Below are 20,438 nucleotides of genomic sequence, written 5' to 3'. Positions count from 1 at the left end.
ATATTTTTAGCCATTTTTCTAGTGACTATTAGTGAGTATTTTAGCAAAAGGCAAACCGACTAACAAGTTGGAGGAGGACTCAGGACAGACATGGAAATATATTTTTAAAAAATCTATATGGGGCAACAAAACCCGATATTTTTAGCCATCTTTCTGAAAACAAATACAGAAATGTTACTATTTTTTCTCGAAATAAAACCAGATGCTTTAGCTGTAGCCATTTTTCTGGTGACAAAACAAGATTATTTTAGTCAAGTCTACTGTGCCATTTTTCTGTGAAATAAACTTGAATGATTTCAAAATTTGGCTCACGACTTGATGATATGGAAAAAAATTTTTCTTCCTGAAGATAAAACCATTTGAGAAGCACTCAACTCACACATGCTGACTCCAAATCATCATTGATGCAGAAGCAGCAGACAATAACCAACATTATGTTTCATGTTCATTGGAAATTCCCCCGACAGCTCGTACAGCAAATGAATATGTTTGTCTTGATACAAGGAATAATGTTAGCTAACTTAGCATCAACTTAAGACAATGATGTTGCCTAGCTAGCTAGGACTTCACTTACATCTCTCATTCCTCGCGTCTTCTTCATTGCTGCGGGCGAATAACTTTCTTAAATCCATACAGTTTGAGTCAAATCAAAATCAAAATATTGTAATTAACAAATTGTTGTTGGCTAACGTCACCTACCTCACCCAGTGATTCGAATCCCCCCCCCCTCTTTCTCAACCGAAGTCTCGATCCACACGTGAATAAATTACCATATTAAGTAGCCATGTGCTCACTGTTACGTGGAGTGAATACAGTAGCAATCAATTACCATATTAAGTAGTATGTGCGCTGTTGTCTATGTTATGTAGACTTAAAACTCTGAAGCGTTTTTTTTTTATTGGTGAAATTTTTACTGGGGCACTGCAGATCAACAGTGGGGCACATGCCCCAGTGAAATATGTCTGGCGACGCCCCTGCTGTTACCCCAGGTGGCCCTTGGCAAAGGCTTGGTACCTGACTGCCCCCTAGCCAGGGATACGGTGAAGACCTCAACGACGGAGCAGGTGGAAGACGGTAGTTTTAAGAACTACCACAACATTTGGGATGGCTGGACAAGGCTGCAGGAGAGAAGGGTCCCCAGTCGTCTTGGAATCCATGCCACTGGACCCTGACCTGATTCTGTCAAGGATCGTGTGGTGACTGTCAGTGCACCAGTTTCCCCACGTTAAACTCAGACATCCTCCATAAAGGGATACCCCCCTACCACTCGTTTTGAGTGACCGCCGATGATGATGATGGAGTGGTCTGCTGTTTCCTCACTTCCCTACTCCTTGGAAGTTTCTTTGTAGATCATAAATCATGTATATCACCCGAAAAGTAGATAATTGAGGATATAATCTGACAAGTTGGGACACTTTAACCGCCATTTCGGACCTGGAATTGGCGAGGATGACACAAAAGCGCTTGTCAATAGTCTGGAAAAGTTTTATCTCATTGTACTGTTCATTGAGAAGATGGTTGTGGAAATGTGAGGGTTTTTTTGTCAGACACTTGTTGCGTTTGAACCAGATGTTCCTCCGAGGAAATTTAAATTGCTGGTCAATCCCAAGTTCTTTTTATGACACATAAGATGATTTTAAATGATAACCCAGAACAGAATAGGTATTTTCCAATTTATTCCAAAGCTTCGGAGAGACCAACCTAAAAAAACAACACATTCAATTCGCTTTGCCTAGTTGATCTAAAAACCCTACGGATGCGCCGTCTTCTTTAATATCTACCCCGCCCACATCTACCGGAACGAATACACTTATCTGTTGTTCTGCTAAGCCTGGGACTGGAAGAGATAAGAAGAGAGTATGGCTACTTCTTTGACCCCCATTTCGGACATGGAACTGGCGAGGACGACACAAAAGCGCTTGTCAATAGTCTGGAAAAGTTTTATTTCATTGTACTGTTCTTTGAGAAGATGGTTGTGGAAATGTGAGGGTTGTACTATTTTTTTTTTTGTCAGACACCTGTTGCGTTTGAAACAGATGTTCCTCCGAAGAAATTTAAATTGCTGGTCAATCCCAAGTTCTTTTTATGACACATAAGATGATTTTAAATGATAACCCAGAACAGAATAGGTATTTTCCAATTTATTCCAAAGCTTCGGAGAGACCAACCTAAAAAAACAACACATTCAATTCGCTTTGCCTAGTTGATCTAAAAACCCTATGGATGCGCCGTCTTCTTCAATATCTACCCCGCCCACATCTACCGGAACGAATACACTTATCTGTTGTTCTGCTAACCCTGGGACTGGAAGAGATAAGAAGAGAGTATGGCTACTTCTTTGACCCCCATTTCGGACATGGAACTGGCGAGGACGACACAAAAGCGCTTGTCAATAGTCTGGAAAAGTTTTATTTCATTGTACTGTTCTTTGAGAAGATGGTTGTGGAAATGTGAGGGTTGTACTATTTTTTTTTTTGTCAGACACCTGTTGCGTTTGAAACAGATGTTCCTCCGAAGAAATTTAAATTGCTGGTCAATCCCAAGTTCTTTTTATGACACATAAGATGATTTTAAATGATAACCCAGAACAGAATAGGTATTTTCCAATTTATTCCAAAGCTTCGGAGAGACCAACCTAAAAAAACAACACATTCAATTCGCTTTGCCTAGTTGATCTAAAAACCCTATGGATGCGCCGTCTTCTTCAATATCTACCCCGCCCACATCTACCGGAACGAATACACTTATCTGTTGTTCTGCTAACCCTGGGACTGGAAGAGATAAGAAGAGAGTATGGCTACTTCTTTGACCCCCATTTCGGACATGGAACTGGCGAGGACGACACAAAAGCGCTTGTCAATAGTCTGGAAAAGTTTTATTTCATTGTACTGTTCTTTGAGAAGATGGTTGTGGAAATGTGAGGGTTGTACTATTTTTTTTTTTTGTCAGACACCTGTTGCGTTTGAACCAGATGTTCCTCCGAGGAAATTTAAATTGCTGGTCAATCCCAAGTTCTTCTTATGACACATAAGATGATTTTAAATGATAACCCAGAACAGAATAGGTATTTTACAATTTATTCCAAAGCTTCGGAGAGACCAACCTAAAAAAACAACACATTCAATTCGCGTTGCCTAGTTGATCTAAAAACCCTATGGATGCGCTGTCTTCTTCAATATCTACCCCGCCCACATCTACCGGAACGAATATATTTATCTGTTGTTCTGCTAAGCCTGGGACTGGAAGTGATAAGAAAGGAGTATGGCTACTTCTTTGACCCCCATTTCGGACATGGAACTGGCGAGGACGACACAAAAGCGCTTGTCAATAGTCTGGAAAAGTTTTATTTCATTGTACTGTTCTTTGAGAAGATGGTTGTGGAAATGTGAGGGTTGTACTATTTTTTTTTTTTGTCAGACACCTGTTGCGTTTGAACCAGATGTTCCTCCGAGGAAATTTAAATTGCTGGTCAATCCCAAGTTCTTCTTATGACACATAAGATGATTTTAAATGATAACCCAGAACAGAATAGGTATTTTACAATTTATTCCAAAGCTTCGGAGAGACCAACCTAAAAAAACAACACATTCAATTCGCTTTGCCTAGTTGATCTAAAAACCCTACGGATGCGCCGTCTTCTTCAATATCTACCCCGGCCACATCTACCGGAACGAATACACTTATCTGTTGTTCTGCTAAGCCTGGGACTGGTAGAGATAAGAAGGGAGTATGGCTACTTCTTACTTTCCTAAAGCCTCAAGGGATACTTTGACCGCCATTTCGGACCTGGAAATGGCGAGGACGACACAAAAGCGCTTGTCAATGGTCCGGAAAATCCTAGCGCTGCTTTCGATACCGTCGATCATAATATTTTATTAGAACGTATCAAAACACGAATTGGTATATCAGACTTAGCCCTGTCTTGGTTTAACTCTTATCTTACTGATAGGATGCAGTGCGTTTCCCATAACAATGTGACCTCGGACTACGTTAAGGTAACGTGTGGAGTTCCCCAGGGTTCGGTCCTTGGCCCTGCACTCTTCAGCATCTACATGCCGCCGCTAGGTGACATCATACGCAAATACGGTGTTAGCTTTCACTGTTATGCTGATGACACCCAACTCTACATGCCCCTAAAGCTGACCAACACGCCGGATTGTAGTCAGCTGGAGGCGTGTCTTAATGAAATTAAACAATGAATGTCCGCTAACTTTTTGCAACTCAATGCCAAAAAAACAGAAATGCTGATTATCGGTCCTGCTAGACACTGACCTCTATTTAATAATACAACTCTAACATTTGACAACCAAACAATTAAACAAGGCGACACGGTAAAGAATCTGGGTGTTATCTTCGACCCAACTCTCTCCTTTGAGTCACACATTAAAAGCGTTACTAAAACAGCCTTCTTTCATCTCCATAATATCGCTAAAATTCGCTCCATTTTGTCCACTAACGACGCGGATATCATTATCCATGTGTTTGTTACGTCTCGCCTCGACTACCGTAACATATTATTTTCGGGTCTCCCCATGTCTAGCATTAAAAGATTACAGTTGGTACAAAATGCGGCTGCTAGACTTTTGACAAGAACAAGAAAGTTTGATCACATTACGCCTGTACTGGCTCACCTGCACTGGCTTCCTGTGCACTTAAGATGTGACTTTAAGGTTTTACTACTTACGTATAAAATACTACACGGTCTAGCTCCAGCCTATCTTGCCGATTGTATTGTACCATATGTCCCGGCAAGAAATCTGCGTTCAAAGGACTCCGGCTTATTAGTGATTCCCAAAGCCCAAAAAAAGTCTGCGGGCTATAGAGCGTTTTCATTTCGGGCTCCAGTACTCTGGAATGCCCTCCCGGTAAAAGTTTGAGATGCCACCTCCGTAGAAGCATTTAAGTCTCACCTTAAAACTCATTTGTATACTCTAGCCTTTAAATAGACTCCCTTTTTACACCAGTTGATCTGCTGTTTCTTTTCTTTTTCTCCTATGTCCCACTCTCCCTTGTGGAGGGGGTCCGGTCCGATCCCCTGGCCATGTACTGCTCACCTGTGTATCGGCTGGGGACATCTCTGCGCTGCTGATCCGCCTCCGCTTGGGATGGTTTCCTGCTGGCTCCGCTGTGAACGGGACTCTCGCTGCTGTGTTGGATCCGCTTTGGACTGGACTTTCGCGACTGTGTTGGATCCAATATGAATTGAACGTTCACAGTATCATGTTAGACCCGCTCGACATCCATTGCTTTCCTCCTCTCCAAGGTTCTCATAGTCATCATTGTCACCGACATCCCACTGGGTGTGAGTTTTCCTTGCCCTTATGTGGGCCTACCGAGGATGTCGTTGTGGTTTGTGCAGCCCTTTGAGACACTAGTGATTTAGGGCTATATAAGTTAACATCGATTGATTGATTGAATTTCATTGTACTGTTCTTTGAGATGATGGTAGCGGAAATGTGAGGGTTGTACTGTTTTTTTTTTGTCGGACACCGTATGTTTTTTGCATTTTTTATGAAAAGGTTTTTGGTACTCTCTCGTATCGACTCCACATTAAGCAAGCGGTAACGTTTTGTGTAAGTCAATTATATGTAAATTACTAAAAGAGTATTTCTGTAGAAGCTGCATATTTCCCACTGATAGTGTTTACTTCCATAAACCCCCCGAGACTTGGCAGAGCACCCACATCAATTTTTCTTAATGAATCCACTTTCACTGCCATACAGTCCATGCAACAATGTGAATGAAAACGTCCCCCGTCCAGCGTACTGTTCTTTGCCAGGAATCTTTAGCGTTGGTATGCAGACCACATCTTTTCACCTTGACGGAGGCCTGCACTCCACTGAGTGCCTTTGTAATGTTTCAAGGCAGTAATACATCTTTGGGCTTCTAAGAGAGGTGAACCGCAGATAAGATTGTTGGGAAGTTATGTTTCGGAGCAAAACAAGCCGAGGTGGCATGTGTTGTGATTTTGCATAATCATGCAATCACATCACTGGAGCCTGATGCATATCAGGCCCTTTGGGCTTCTGATACGGATAAATGTTTACTTTGTATTAGCTTCTGCTCCTTTCTTTGTTTTTCTTTTCTTATAAGAGTGTTTGTGGCAACACAGTCATGCATGCATCTGTTAAAAACCTGATAAAAGCAGCATACAAATCAATGAAGGATTTCAGTTTTTAGTTACAAGCCCTGCCTTATCACTTCAAATCCAAAGTCTAGCAATCCAACAGCAACAAAGTGATTAATAATGAAAGCTACAAGAAATCTGCATTCAAAAGACTCTGGCTTATTAGTGATTCCTAGAGCCCAAAAAAAGTCTGCGGGCTATAGAGCGTTTTCCGTTCGGGCTCCAGTATTCTGGAATGCCCTCCCGGTAACAGTTCGAGATGCTACCTCAGTAGAAGCATTTAAGTCTCACCTTAAAACTCATCTGTATACTCTAGCCTTTAAATAGACCTCCTTTTTAGACCAGTTGATCTGCCGCTTCTTTTCTTTCTCCTATATCCCCCCCTCCCTTGTGGAGGGGGTCCGGTCCGATGACCATGGATGAAGTACTGGCTGTCCAGAGTCGAGACCCAGGATGGACCGCTTGTCGGGACCCAGGATGGACCGCTCGCCTGTATCGGTTGGGGACATCTCTACGCTGCTGATCCGCTTGAGATGGTTTCCTGTGGACGGGACTCTCGCTGCTGTCTTGGAGCCACTATGGATTGAACTTTCACAGTATCATGTTGGACCCGCTCGACATCCATTGCTTTCGGTCCCCTGGGGGGGGGGGGGTTGCCCACATCTGAGGTCCTCTCCAAGGTTTCTCATAGTCAGCATTGTCACTGGCGTCCCACTGGATGTGAATTCTCCCTGCCCACTGGGTGTGAGTTTTCCTTGCCCTTTTGTGGGTTCTTCCGAGGATGTTGTAGTCGTAATGATTTGTGCAGTCCTTTGAGACATTTGTGATTTGGGGCTATATAAATAAACATTGATTGATTGATTGACATTTTCTTGTGAACAAAGGCTTATACTTCATACTTATACACTTTGAAGATGAAACCATAGAGCGGTATTACAAAAGTACAATCAGTGATTCCAGACTTTCAATATTCTCCACAGACTTTCAAGTAAGCGTGTAATCCTTAGGATCTGATCTCAGTGTTGAGTGCAAAGCCTTGAGTTTGAGTTCGCTCATTGGTCGGCTGTCAAGGCGAGAGGACTTTGGTGTGGTTTGTTTTCCCGCAACTGGACCGGACACGACGTGAAGGTAATGACATATTTTGATCCTAACTCAAAAAAAAGGAACAAACGAAAGGCGCTCACGGAGGAGGTACAAAAACGTGGCTATGAAAACTTAAACTTGCACTAAGGCAAAACTGTGGACAACAAAAACGAAAACACTTACCGTGACTGAGAAAGAGCATGGATCATCGGCATGGATAACATGGGTGTGTCGGAGGTGATGTCGCCAGGCTGACTGCCTGGCAACTACAGGCTTAAATGATGCTGTGGTGATTAACAGGTGCATGAGTCCAAATGAACCAGATGCGTGACATGATAGGTGAAAACTAATTGTTGTCATGGAAACTAAAACAATCCAGGGTGCGCAAAAACAGGAACTAATGGAGTCAAAAGCAAAACAGATCATACTGTAACTAAACAGAACATGATCACAAAGACATGACATTTGGCGGATTGCACTGAAGCTTTTTTGTTATCTTCTAAAAGATCAAAACACAGTGACATAAAAAAACACACTTTTTTTATTGAGTTTATATTTGATCAGAACGTAAAAGACGAATGCAGTGACGGCGCAGGTGATGCAACCATGCCGGAAAACAGTCGTGTTGTGTCAAAGACTTTGCTCTTCTTAAACTGACACATTTTTTGGGCAAAATCAGGGTTTGTCTGTACATTTATTGTTCGGTGGAACACAACAGATGTGTATGGTGAGAAAATAAATATGGTGTGATTATTTTGTAATACCAAAGCACCTTGGGTGTTGCCGTGGTCCACCTAAGCTTGGCATGTGTCAAGGTGTAGTCGGGCTTCAGCTCCTGGTGTAAAACATACTTGCCGACCTTGAGACCTCGGAATTCGAGAGATAGGGGGCGGCGTGGTTTCGGTTGATGTATATTGTAGTGTCCCGGAAGAGTAAGTGCTGCAAGGGCTTCTGGGTATTTGTTATGTTGTGTGTATGTTGTGTTACGGTGCGGATGTTCTCCCGAAATGTGTTTGTCATTCTTGTTTGGTGTGGGTTCACAGTGTGGTGCATATTTGTAACAGTGTTAAAGTGGTTTATACGGCCACCCCTCAGTGTGACCTGTATGGCTGTTGACCAAGTATGCCTTGCATTTACTTGTGTGTGTGAAAAACCATAGATATTATGTGATTGGGCTGGCACGCAAAGGCAGTGCCTTCAAGGTTTATTGGCGCTCTGTACTTCTCCCTATGTCCGTGTACTACTCCGTACACGAAATTCGGGAGAGTGGTTGCCCCGGGAGATTTTCGGGAGGGGCACTGAAATTTGGGAGTCTCCCGGGAAAATCGGGAGGGTTGGCAAGTATGGTGTAAAACCAGAACAGAATAAGCAGCAAACAAAACGATGGCATGTCTGAAGGCAGCAGGTGAACCCGGATTCCCGAGAAATGCCCGTTGTTATACGTTTATCTCCGCTATGATATTGTTTGTCACAGCCGCTGAGGGTTTACTCTTCAGACCCTCTGTGGCACACCTTGAGGTTTCCACCAGGAGCAAGCGTGGGATGCACAGAGCGAGGACGATCGTCTTGTATTCTTTACGAAAGTTTTGGTTCAGCAGTCCGTATATGATGGCGTTGAGGCAGCTGTTGAAGTATGCCATGAAGTAGCTGGTGACAAACAGCCACTGCGGTATGTTCGGAGCAACTCTGGCCGGGTTGATCGCCACCGCCAGGCCGATCAGGTTCAACGGCGCCCAGCAGACAGCAAACAACACAAACACCATGAACATAGTCAGGAAGTTCCTTACGTCGCTGGGTTTTAGTTTGGCTCTTTGTTCTGGTTTCGCCCGATGCTTCACCTGGATCACCCTCACCCATATCCTCAAGTAGCAGTACGACACCACCAGCAGCGGGATCAGGAAATGGATGATGACCACGGAGATGGTGTAGTAAGAGCTAACTGTCTGGGCGAAAGTGCAGGAGTAAATGCGAGGATCGTACTGAAGCGAGCCCACAAAGAAGTTGGGCACGGTGGCGATGGCCGTGAAGATCCAGGTGAGGCCCAGGTAGCAGCAGGTGTTCCTGAGGCTGAACAGGCGGTCGTAGTTCAGGCTGTGGCAGATGTAGCAGTAGCGGTTGATGGCGATGGCCATGATGTTGAAGATGGAGCCGATGACGCTAATGCCCATGATGAAACCGCTCGCCTGGCAGTGCGTGTCCCCCATAGTCCAGTCGTCGTGGACGATGGCTGTCAGTACCAAAGGGTAGGGGTAGAGCGCCACCACCAGGTCTGCGACTGACAGACTCACCACAAAGATGTTGCCTGGAGAGAGAAAGGAAGTTGAAATACCAGACAAAGCATGACCACAAATAACTAAATCTACATGATGGAACCAGACAGCACCAAAAATAAATCATTCTCTTAATAACAGCCCCATTTGTGATGCCCTAAAGCAGTGGTTCTCAACATTTTTTCAGTGATGTACCCCCTGTGATCATTTGTTTTAATTCAAGTGCCCCCTAATCAGAGCAAAGCATATTTGGTTGGAAAAAAGAGATAAAGAAGTAAAATAAAGCACTATGTCATCAGATTCTGATTTATTAAATTGTATATCAGTGCAAAATATTGCTCATTTGTAGTGGTCTTTCTTGAACTATTTGGAAAATAAAACATTTTTGAAAATATAAACAAGCCTAGTCCGAGTCCATGATTCTCGCCCGGAAAAGGGTGGAATGCCATCTCCGGGTTGGGGAGGAGACCCTGCCCCAAGTGGAGGAGTTCAAGTACCTAGGAGTCTTGTTCACGAGTGGGGGAAGAGTGGATCGTGAGATCGACAGGCGGATCGGTGCGGCGTCTTCAGTAATGCGGACGTTGTACCGATCCGTTGTGGTGGAGAAGGAGCTGAGCCGGAAGGCAAAGCTCTCAATTTACCGGTCGATCTACGTTCCCATCCTCACCTATGGTCATGAGCTTTGGGTCATGACCGAAAGGATAAGATCACGGGTACAAGCGGCCGAAATGAGTTTCCTCCGCCGTGTGGCGGGGCTCTCCCTTAGAGATAGGGTGAGAAGCTCTGCCATCCGGGAGGAACTCAAAGTAAAGCCGCTGCTCCTCCACATCGAGAGGAGCCAGATGAGGTGGTTCGGGCATCTGGTCAGGATGCCATCCGAACGCCTCCCTAGGGAGGTGTTTAGGGCACGTCCAACCGGTAGGAGGCCACGGGGAAGACCCAGGACACGTTGGGAAGACTATGTCTCCCGGCTGGCCTGGGAACGCCTCGGGATCCCCCGGGAAGAGCTAGACGAAGTGGCTGGGGAGAGGGAAGTCTGGGTTTCCCTGCTTAGGCTGTTGCCCCCGCGACCCGACCTCGGATAAGCGGAAGATGATGGATGGATGGATGGTTGGATGGATGGATAAACAAGTGATTCAATTATAAATAAAGATTTCTACACATAGAAGTAATCATCAACTTAAAGTGCCCTCTTTGGGGATTGAAATAGAGATCCATCCGGATTCATGAATTAATTCTAAACATTTCTCCACAGAAAAAGAAATCTTTAACATCAATATTTATGGAACATGTTCACAAAAAAATCTAACTGTTAACACTGAATATTGCATTGTTGCATTTTTTTTTTTCACAGTTTATTGTCACGCTTATGGTTCATGTTTTGTTTTGGTCATGCTATGTTTAGTTTTTTGGACATTTGGTTTTGTTTTGCATTTCCTTGTTTGTCTTGTTACCATGCCAACTGATTTAGTTTTATGTCATGTCTGATCATGAGTTTTGTATGGCCATATTACCCTGAGCATCCCCAATCTTATCTGTTCTCAAAGCCAATCGGCGTCTGGCCTGGTTAGTACTTGGATGGGAGACTGCCTAGGAATACCAGGTGCTTTTGACCCTTTGAACTCTAAATTCCTTTTTTTTTCACTCCCTGTTTTGTTACCATGACAACCAACCAGTTCACCTGTCTTGTCTCACACCTGTTTTCACTTATCATGTTCATTATTTAAGCCACAGTTACCAGTTAGTCGGTCTGGCAACATCACCTCATTCACGCCCTCAATTATCTGCTTCATGCCTTGCAATGCTGTCCATTTTGTCCACGTAAGTTTTTGTTATTCATGCCACTGCGCAAGTGTTTTTGTTTCATGTTTGTAGTTTATAGTCTTTGTGCTAGTCTTTTGTTTCATAGCCCAGTTTTTTGTACCGCCATTGTGCGCGCTTTTTGTTGGTTCCTGTTTTTAGTTTTAGTGTTAAAATAAAGATGTCTTTACCTTCACGCCGTTTCCACTCCATTCGCTTTGCACCTCGGGAAAACAAACCAAGACCAAGTCCAAGCCTGACATTTATGAACTTACATGCATATTTTGTTGAAGTGTTATTCAATAAATATATTTATAAAGGATTTTTGAATTGTTGCTATTTTTAGAATATTTTTAAATAATCTCACGTACCCCTCGGCATACCTTCAAGTACCCCCAGGGGTATGCGTACCCCCATTTGAGAACCACTGCCCTAAAGCAGGGGTGCCCATTACGTCGATCGCGAGCTACCAGTCGACCGCGGGGGGTGTGTCAGTCGATCTCCAGCCAGGCTTTTAAAAAAAATAGACCTAAAAATTTGTGATCATCAATCTTCACCAAGACGTCACTTAAATGACATTCACGGTACCGGAGGGTCTTGTGAGATGACGCTGGCTGCTGCAAGATCATTATTATGAAAATATGACCGAGAGGAAGGCGAGAAACACTTTTTATTTCAACAGACTCTCGCGCCGTACCTTCCGTCAAAACTCTAAAGGCCGACTGCACATTTCCTATCTTCACAATAAAAGCCCTGCTTCATGCTGCCTGCGCTAACTAAATACAGAGTCTCGGAAAACTGGCGTGCACAAGCGATCCCTCAGAAAGCTGGCGTGCACATCACTTGTGCACGCCAGCTTTCTGAGACTCTTATTTTGTTAGCGCAGGCAGCATGAAGCAGGGCTTTTATTGTGAAGATAGGAAATGTGCAGTCGGCCTTTAGAGTTTTGACGGAAGGGACGGCGCGAAAGTCTGTTGAAATAAAAAGTGTTTCTCGCCTTGTCATTTTTTCATAATAATGAACTGGCAGCAGCCAGCGTCATCTCACAAGACCCTCGGGTGCCGGGAATGTCAATCAAGCAAGCTACGGAATTTGCCGCCAATGTTTTTCTTGTAAAGTGTATGGAAGCTGGATGAATTAGATGCCAAAAACCAACCACTTTCATGTGGTATTGTACAGAAAGGACAACTTTTTTTCTCCTCCATTTGAAAATGTGGGCGTTATCATCATTACTGTCTGATTCCAATCAATGCAAGTCATCAGAATCAGGTAATACACCAACTTATATTCTTGTCTTTGTGAAAGAAAGACATCTATATGTGTTACACATGCTTGTATTATCATTAAACACATTTAACTTGTTTACAAAAATGTCTCTTTCATAAATAAATAAATATAAATGATATATATAAATGAGGTAGATCCCCTCGAGTTGGTCAATTGAAAAGTAGCTCGCCTGCAGAAAAAGTGTGGGCACCCCTGCCCTAAAGTATCCGGGCCAGCAAGGCTTTTTTTCTGGCCTAAACTCAGTCAGAAACACTGACTTAAGTACGCAACCTAAATTGTAATATTTGTTCGTGAAATTCTACCAATTTATCCACAACAGGTTATTATCTTAATTTTTTTTGTCAGATTTCAGTGTCTGTGTGTTGCCTTGTTAATTTAATCTACCGAGGTCCTTTGGAATCAGGAGTACTGGACTATGTCACTTCAGGTTTTTTTTTTTTTTACTAACGAGGCTGTTTCTTTAACCAATCAGATTTCAGATTCGCTTCTGAGGGCCTGCATGCAAGCGTACAATAACTTTGGCATTTTTCTGTTCTCCAACTGGTTGATCAGTGCAAAACTACCCACAGCGACTTAGAGCGTGTCATAGTCGTTTTCACCGAGGGCCACTTCGCAGTTATGTTTGGCCCCAGAGGGCCTCTTCAAACAGTGAATACTATTTTTCACCATTTTCAAAAATCATTTTATTAGTAGATTTATTTTAAACTAAACTAAAAAAAAAATATGGTAAGTTGCAATAATTTAACCCCAAAAATGTGTGTATATTACTCTGAATGAAAAAACAGTACCACTGTTTTAATGGAAAAAAAGGCAGCTTAGTTGCCAACATTTTACTGTAAAATAACAAAACATTTTTTTTACTGTAAATAAAATAAAATCTGCAATTTTACTGTAAAATTGACATAATTTTTTTTTTTACTTTTAATAAAAAAAATCACAGTCAAATTTTGGCACCTGAGCTGTCAGTTCATTTGTTTGTTTGTTGTTGTTTTGTTTTTGTTTTTTCACCCCGCAAATCAACAACTTTAGATTTTTCGGTGTATTACTGCAAATTCCAAAACTGCACCACAGTTTATCACAGTAATAAAAGTACTCTTTTTTTTTCATTTAGAGAAAAAATCTGTAAAAACCACAGTAAATTTCACAATTTTCCCATGTTGCTACTTTTGCATTGCACAATTTGATGGATAACTTGCTTTGAAACTATTATTATTAGTATGTATTTCTATTTATAAAATGGTTTGATAAAAATTGATAAATAATATATTTTTGCGTAATAGCGACTTGTCTAGGGTGTACCCCGCCTTCCGCCCGAATGCAGTGGATATAGCCTCCAGCACCCCCCGCGACCCCGGACGAGACAAGCGGTAGAAATGGATGGAAGGATGGATAGACAATATTTAAGTTAACATAATTTGCAATTACATGGAGTACATATTTTTTTCTTGTAAAATAGAAAGGAAGGAAATATTTAGTAAGAAAACTTACAGTACTTTATCGATACATATTATTTCCAGGCTTTTGAGGGCCAAATAAAATGAAGTGGCGGGCCACATCTGGGCCCGTGGCCTTTAGTTTGACACCTGTGACTTGGTGTCGGAAAATTCTTAAAAATCTATTTTCAAACTGCCTTTTACAGAAAAGCTCAACATCGTAGGAACTTTTTTTTTTTTTAGCTTTTTCCGACAGTCCTGAAGCTACAGTATCTAACTCAGGGGTGTCAAACGTACGGCCCGAGGGCCGGATCAGGCCCGAGGGCTGGATCAGATTTCATAAGGCCCACGGGATGAATTTGCTAAGTATAAAAATTACCCTGAAATATTTGAATGAAAGAAACTGCTGTTCTAAATGTGTCCACTGGATGTCGCAATAGCAATTCTTTGTATCTTTGTAGATGATGCTACATATGTACAAAATAAACCATATGTTTGTCATGACCCGTGGTCCGGATCATGTTTTTTTTATATTCTGTTAGTTTTGGACTCTTTTAGTTCCTGTTTGACACCTTTTAGTTGCCATGTTTGCATATTAGTTTCACCTGGCTCCAATAATGAGATATTATTTAAGCCTGCGTTTGCCAGTCAGTCGGCCTGGCGTCATTTGCTTGTTTTCATGCAATACCATAGTTCATGCTGTTCCATTCAGGCCGTGTCCACGAAAGTAGTGTTTATTTCATGCCACAGTTTCGTGTTTGTTCCAAGTTATAGTTTATGTTGTTTGTTTCATGCCACAGTTTCGTGTTTGTTCCAAGCCATAGTTTATGTTGTTTGTTTCATGCAATGGTTTTGTGTTTGTTCCACGCCATAGTTTATGTTTGTTTACCTCATGCCCTGCCAAGATTTCTTGAGAAAATAAATATGTTCCTACCTTCACGCCTTGTCCGGAATAGTCCGATTGCTTCCCGAAAGAACAAACCTCGCAACAAAAACACCCCGCTATGACAATGTCAGTGCATCGGTCGAGGCGAAATGATCAAACTACATAAATATCATACTGTCATTAAATTTTGATATAATTTTTTTTATCTTGATAGATAGAAAATTGCCACCAAAGAGTTGACTGATGAACATTATCACATCATTTATTTAGAAAATATAAATAACTACAAATAAGAGTACAATACTATTAACCGCAACATGTAAATGTAAAAAAAAAAAAACCCAACAACATTATGATTTGTACATTTTCAGAATGTCTTTGTTCTATTTTTAAACAAAGAAAACAATATGAAGTTGTCTTTGTTTTTAAGTTATCGTGCCGTGATTTTACCAGTGCAAGTGACGCTGTGGTCAAAGTTGGAATTGCCATGCAACACATTTTAAGACATTCAATACTGGTGAATGTTCTACGTTAGCCCACTGGTGACTAAAGAGGATCATGCAACGCCCCCAATTCGTCACGTTTCATGTGTCAGGTAAACCATGACAAATTGGGCTATTTGAATCCCCTTCCTACTAAGGTTGTACGGTATACCGGTATCAGTTTAGTACCATGATACTGATTAATCATATTTTTTTAATTGAAATATTTATTTCAAACCTGCACAGTACAACTAAACACAGTTTTTTTTTTTTTTTACATCTTGGCAAAGATGCAAGGCTTGAAAAGGGGTTGGATGAAGCAGTTGCTTATAAAAGCCCAACCCCTCTCACTCATTCCACATTTAACATAAACAATATAATACAAGAACAATACTCTATAAACAAAACAAGAAAAACTCCTGGACACTAACAATACCATGAGACAAGAAGCATTTAAGTCTCACCTTAAAACTCATCTGTATACTCTAGCCTTTAAATAGACCTCCTTTTTAGACCAGTTGATCTGCCGCTTCTTTTCTCTCTCCTATGTCCCCCCCTCCCTTGTGGAGGGGGTCCGGTCCGATGACCATGGATGAAGTACTGGCTGTCCAGAGTCGAGACCCAGGATGGACCGCTCGCCTGTGTATCGGTTGGGGACATCTCTACGCTGCTGATCCGCCTCCGCTTGAGATGGTTTCCTGTGGACGGGACTCTCGCTGCTGTCTTGGATCCGCTTGAACTGAACTCTCGCGGCTGTGTTGGAGCCACTATGGATTGAACTTTCACGGTATCATGTTAGACCCGCTCGACATCCATTGCTTTCGGTCCCCTAGAGGGGGGGGGGGGGTTGCCCACATCTGAGGTCCTCTCCAAGGTTTCTCATAGTCAGCATTGTCACTGGCGTCCCACTGGATGTGAATTCTCCCTGCCCACTGGGTGTGAGTTTTCCTTGCCCTTTTGTGGGTTCTTCCGAGGATGTTGTAGTCGTAATGATTTGTGCAGTCCTTTGAGACATTTGTGATTTGGGGCTATATAAATAAACATTGAATGATTGATTGATTGACAAGACAAGACAAGACAAAACACACAAGCACACACACACACACACGGGCCCAAACACTCTCCGATCATATTTGGTACTATACCGCCTCTGAAAAGTACCGGTCCAACAAATCTAGTCGATACTACTATGATTACGTCGATATTTGGGGCGGCATGGCGTAGTGGGTAGAGCGGCCGTGCCAGAAAACTTAGGGTTGCAGGTTCGCTCCCCGCCTATTGACATCAAAATCGCTGCCAATTTTTCTCCATGTGGCCCCCCCATCTAAAATGAGTTTGACACCCCTGATTTAACTTGCCTCAGCAAGGTGTTAGTTCTCATACCATGTATTGATTAAAGTGGACCCCGACTTAAACAAATTAAATGGTAAATGTTTGTACTTGTATAGCGCTTTTCTACCCCTTTTTAAGGAGCCCAAAGCGCTTTGACAGTATTTCCACATTCACACACACATTCACACACTGATGGCAGGAGCTGCCATGCAAGGCGCTAACCAGGACCCCATCAGGAGCAAGGGTGAAGTGTCTTGCTCAAGGACACAACGGACGTGGCTAGGATGGTAGAAGGTGGGGATTGAACCAGTAACCCTCAGATTGCTGGCACGGCCACTCTCACAACTTCGCCACGCCGTCCCCAAGTTGAAAAACTTATTGGGGTGTTACCATTTAGTGGTCAATTGAACGGAATATGTACTGTACTGTGCAATCTTTTGCTATTAAACATCTCAATCAATGAATCATTCAATCAATCAAACTCAAAATCCAGACTACTACCTACCTGCCTATAAGTGCAAATTATACTGCTGGTAATGGAAATAATAGTAGTCATCCTTAATATATTAAATGCCACACCTTAACATTGATTTTTGCATTTTATTGATGTTTTAATGGGATAATGGTAGTTGTCAGGAGGTGGGTTAGGTCTGTTGAGTCCCAAGTGAAGGCCAGGATATAAATCACCCTACACTGGATTTTCTACAAAGTCTACAAAAAAAGATAACCCCAGTTTCCTTTATCTGTAAAAACCACAGTAAATTTCACAATTTTACCATGGAATCTATTGCTACTTTTGCATTGCACAATTTGATGGATAACTTGCTTTGAAACTATTATTATTAGTATTTATTTCTATTTATAAAATGGTTTGATAAAAATTGATTAATAATATATTTTTGCGTAATGGCGACTTGTCTAGGGTGTACCCCGCCTTCCGCCCGAATGCAGTGGATATAGGCTCCAGCACCCCCCGCGACCCCGGACGAGACAAGCGGTAGAAATGGATGGAAGGATGGATAGACAATATTTAAGTTAACATAATTTGCAATTACATGGAGTACATATTTTTTTCTTGTAAAATAGAAAGGAAGGAAATATTTAGTAAGAAAACTTACAGAGTGAAAATCTGTCTTGACCTTAATTTACTGGAAAAAGTCTTGGTGGCCTGGGTTTAATCCTACAAACAAGGGCCACTTTGACTCTAATAACTCATGAAAGAGACAGTTTGTTTGCCAAGACTTGTTTTGGCCTGAAAAAGGTCGTACTGTTCCATCAAAATATTTATTTCCCCAAACATTTCTAAAATGTTCAAGAACATTTCAACATGAATGCTGGGAACCTGAGGCCCAAACCCAACATTTTAGGGCTGAACATTGATCACTCTTACACCAATTAGCCTCAGAAAGGCAACTCACTATATCTACAATCACAAACTTATATCGAAAAAAGTGATCAATTCCCAGCTTTGATACTGACTGACAAGAGAAAAGTGTCGGGCACTGTTGCAAAGATTTATTTCCCCTAATACAGTATTAAAAAGACATCAAAATGAAAAAGGCCTTGGGCCTTTGAACTGCTTTAATCGGATTCCATCCATCCATCCATCCATCATCTTCCGCTTATCCGAGGTCGGGTCGCGGGGGCAGCAGCCTAAGCAGGGAAGCCCAGACTTCCCTATCTCCAGCCACTTCGTCTAGCTCTTCCCGGGGGATCCCGAGGCGTTCCCAGGCCAGCCGGGAGACATAGTCTTCCCAACGTGTCCTGGGTCTTCCCCGTGGCCTCCTACCAGCTGGACGTGCCCTAAACACCTCCCTAGGGAGGCGTTCGGGTGGCATCCTGACCAGATGCCCGAACCACCTCATCTGGCTCCTCTCGATGTGAAGGAGCAGCGGCTTTACTTTGAGTTCCTCCCGGATGGCAGAGCTTCTCACCCTATCTCTAAGGGAGAGCCCCGCCACACGGCGGAGGAAACTCATTTCGGCCGCTTGTACCCGTGATCTTATCCTTTCGGTCATGACCCAAAGCTCATGACCATAGGTGAGGATGGGAACGTAGATCGACCGGTAAATTGAGAGCTTTGCCTTCCGGCTCAGCTCCTTCTTCACCACAACGGATCGATACAACGTCCGCATTACTGAAGACGCCGCACCGATCCGCCTGTCGATCTCACGATCCACTCTTCCCCCACTCGTGAACAAGACTCCTAGGTACTTGAACTCCTCCACTTGGGGCAGGGTCTCCTCCCCAACCCGGAGATGGCACTCCACCCTTTTCCGGGCGAGAACCATGGACTCGGACTTGGAGGTGCTGATTCTCATTCCGGTCGCTTCACACTCGGCTGCGAACCGATCCAGTGAGAGCTGAAGATCCCGGTCAGATGAAGCCATCAGGACCACATCATCTGCAAAAAGCAGAGACCGAATCCCGTGGCCACCAAACCGGAACCCCTCAACGCCTTGGCTGCGCCTAGAAATTCTGTCCATAAAAGTTATGAACAGAATGGGTGACAAAGGACAGCCTTGGCGGAGTCCAACCCTCACTGGAAATGTGTTCGACTTACTGCCGGCAATGCGGACCAAGCTCTGACACTGATCATACAGGGAGCGGACCGCCACAATAAGACAGTCCGGTACCCCATACTCTCTGAGCACTCCCCACAGGACTCCCCGAGGGACACGGTCTAATGCCTTCTCCAAGTCCACAAAGCACATGTAAACTGGTTGGGCAAACTCCCATGCACCCTCAAGAACCCTGGCGAGAGTATAGAGCTGGTCCACAGTTCCACGACCAGGACGAAAACCACACTGTTCCTCTTTAATCGGATTGACCACAAAAAACAGTTTGCCACATGTCCCATGACCCTCTGACTGACTGGCAGTCTACAGTCTCCTGGTCCACTATCAGAAAATGATCAGCTTCTTCCTGGAATTTTGCTTAAGGTGTTTTGGAGCAGTGTTGCTGTATCCGGTTTTAGCTCTGGTCTTAAGACCTGTCTCAGACCACCTGTGACAGGCCTCAGTCTACATCACTTGGACTTCCTGGATTGGAAAATGTATTCTTAAGACCAGCGAGTAGAGCTGCTCATAGCAGTGCTTTACCCTTTTATTGTATCGATGATCTATTTTCAATATTTATTTTGGGGTGAACCTTTTATACATGTGGATAAGTTGCTTGTTGCCGTGTCTGGAAATACATTTCATGCACCGTCATTTTTGGAAAGGGTTTAATCGTGAAACTGTTGAAGCTGATACTATTTGGTGATGATGAGGAATCCAGGGCACTGGTGGAGGACTTTGTTACATGGTGGGGAAAGAACCACCTCCAGCTCAATGTGACGAAGACCAAGGAGCTGGTTGTGGACCTGAGAAGGAGGAGGAGTACTCCGGCGACCCCTGTTTCCATCAAGGGGGTGGATGTGGACATGGTTGAGGATTATAAATACCTCGGAGTACACATCGACAACAAACTGAATGGGTCAAAACCTGCTGAGGCCCTCCTCAGGAGGCTAGGATCCTCCAACGTCTGTACAAAGATGTTGAAGATGTTCTACGAATCGGTGGTGGCGGGCGCCTTCTTATAGTCCGTGGCCTGCTGGGGCAGCGGGCTGAGAGTGAGGGACACAAACAGACTGGACAAGCTGGTAGAGAAGGCCAGTAACGTAGTGGGATTGGAGCTGGACTCTCTGGCGGTGGTGTCAGAGAGGAGAAGTCTAGCAAAACTCCTAGTCATTATGGA

The 20,438-nt window shown here is 43.3% G+C and overlaps 1 protein-coding gene across 1 annotated transcript in view; it reads right to left on the bottom strand.

The window, feature by feature from the left end:
* Positions 1–7,728: 7,728 nt before the first annotated feature.
* The window catches only part of LOC133553603 (melatonin receptor type 1C-like), a 92,907-nt gene continuing 80,197 nt past the window's right edge, over positions 7,729–20,438 (bottom strand). Inside the window, exon 2 of the mRNA XM_061901981.1 lies at positions 7,729–9,512. Coding sequence (XP_061757965.1) covers positions 8,647–9,512 — 866 coding nt within the window. The 3' untranslated portion in view covers positions 7,729–8,646. The remainder of the gene's footprint in view (positions 9,513–20,438) is intronic.

The sequence above is a fragment of the Nerophis ophidion genome, linkage group LG05 (assembly GCF_033978795.1).
Source record: "Nerophis ophidion isolate RoL-2023_Sa linkage group LG05, RoL_Noph_v1.0, whole genome shotgun sequence".
Taxonomy (NCBI): Eukaryota; Metazoa; Chordata; class Actinopteri; order Syngnathiformes; family Syngnathidae; genus Nerophis; species Nerophis ophidion.
The sequence above is the reverse complement of the archived record's forward strand: the minus strand, read 5'-3'. Positions and strand labels throughout refer to the sequence as shown.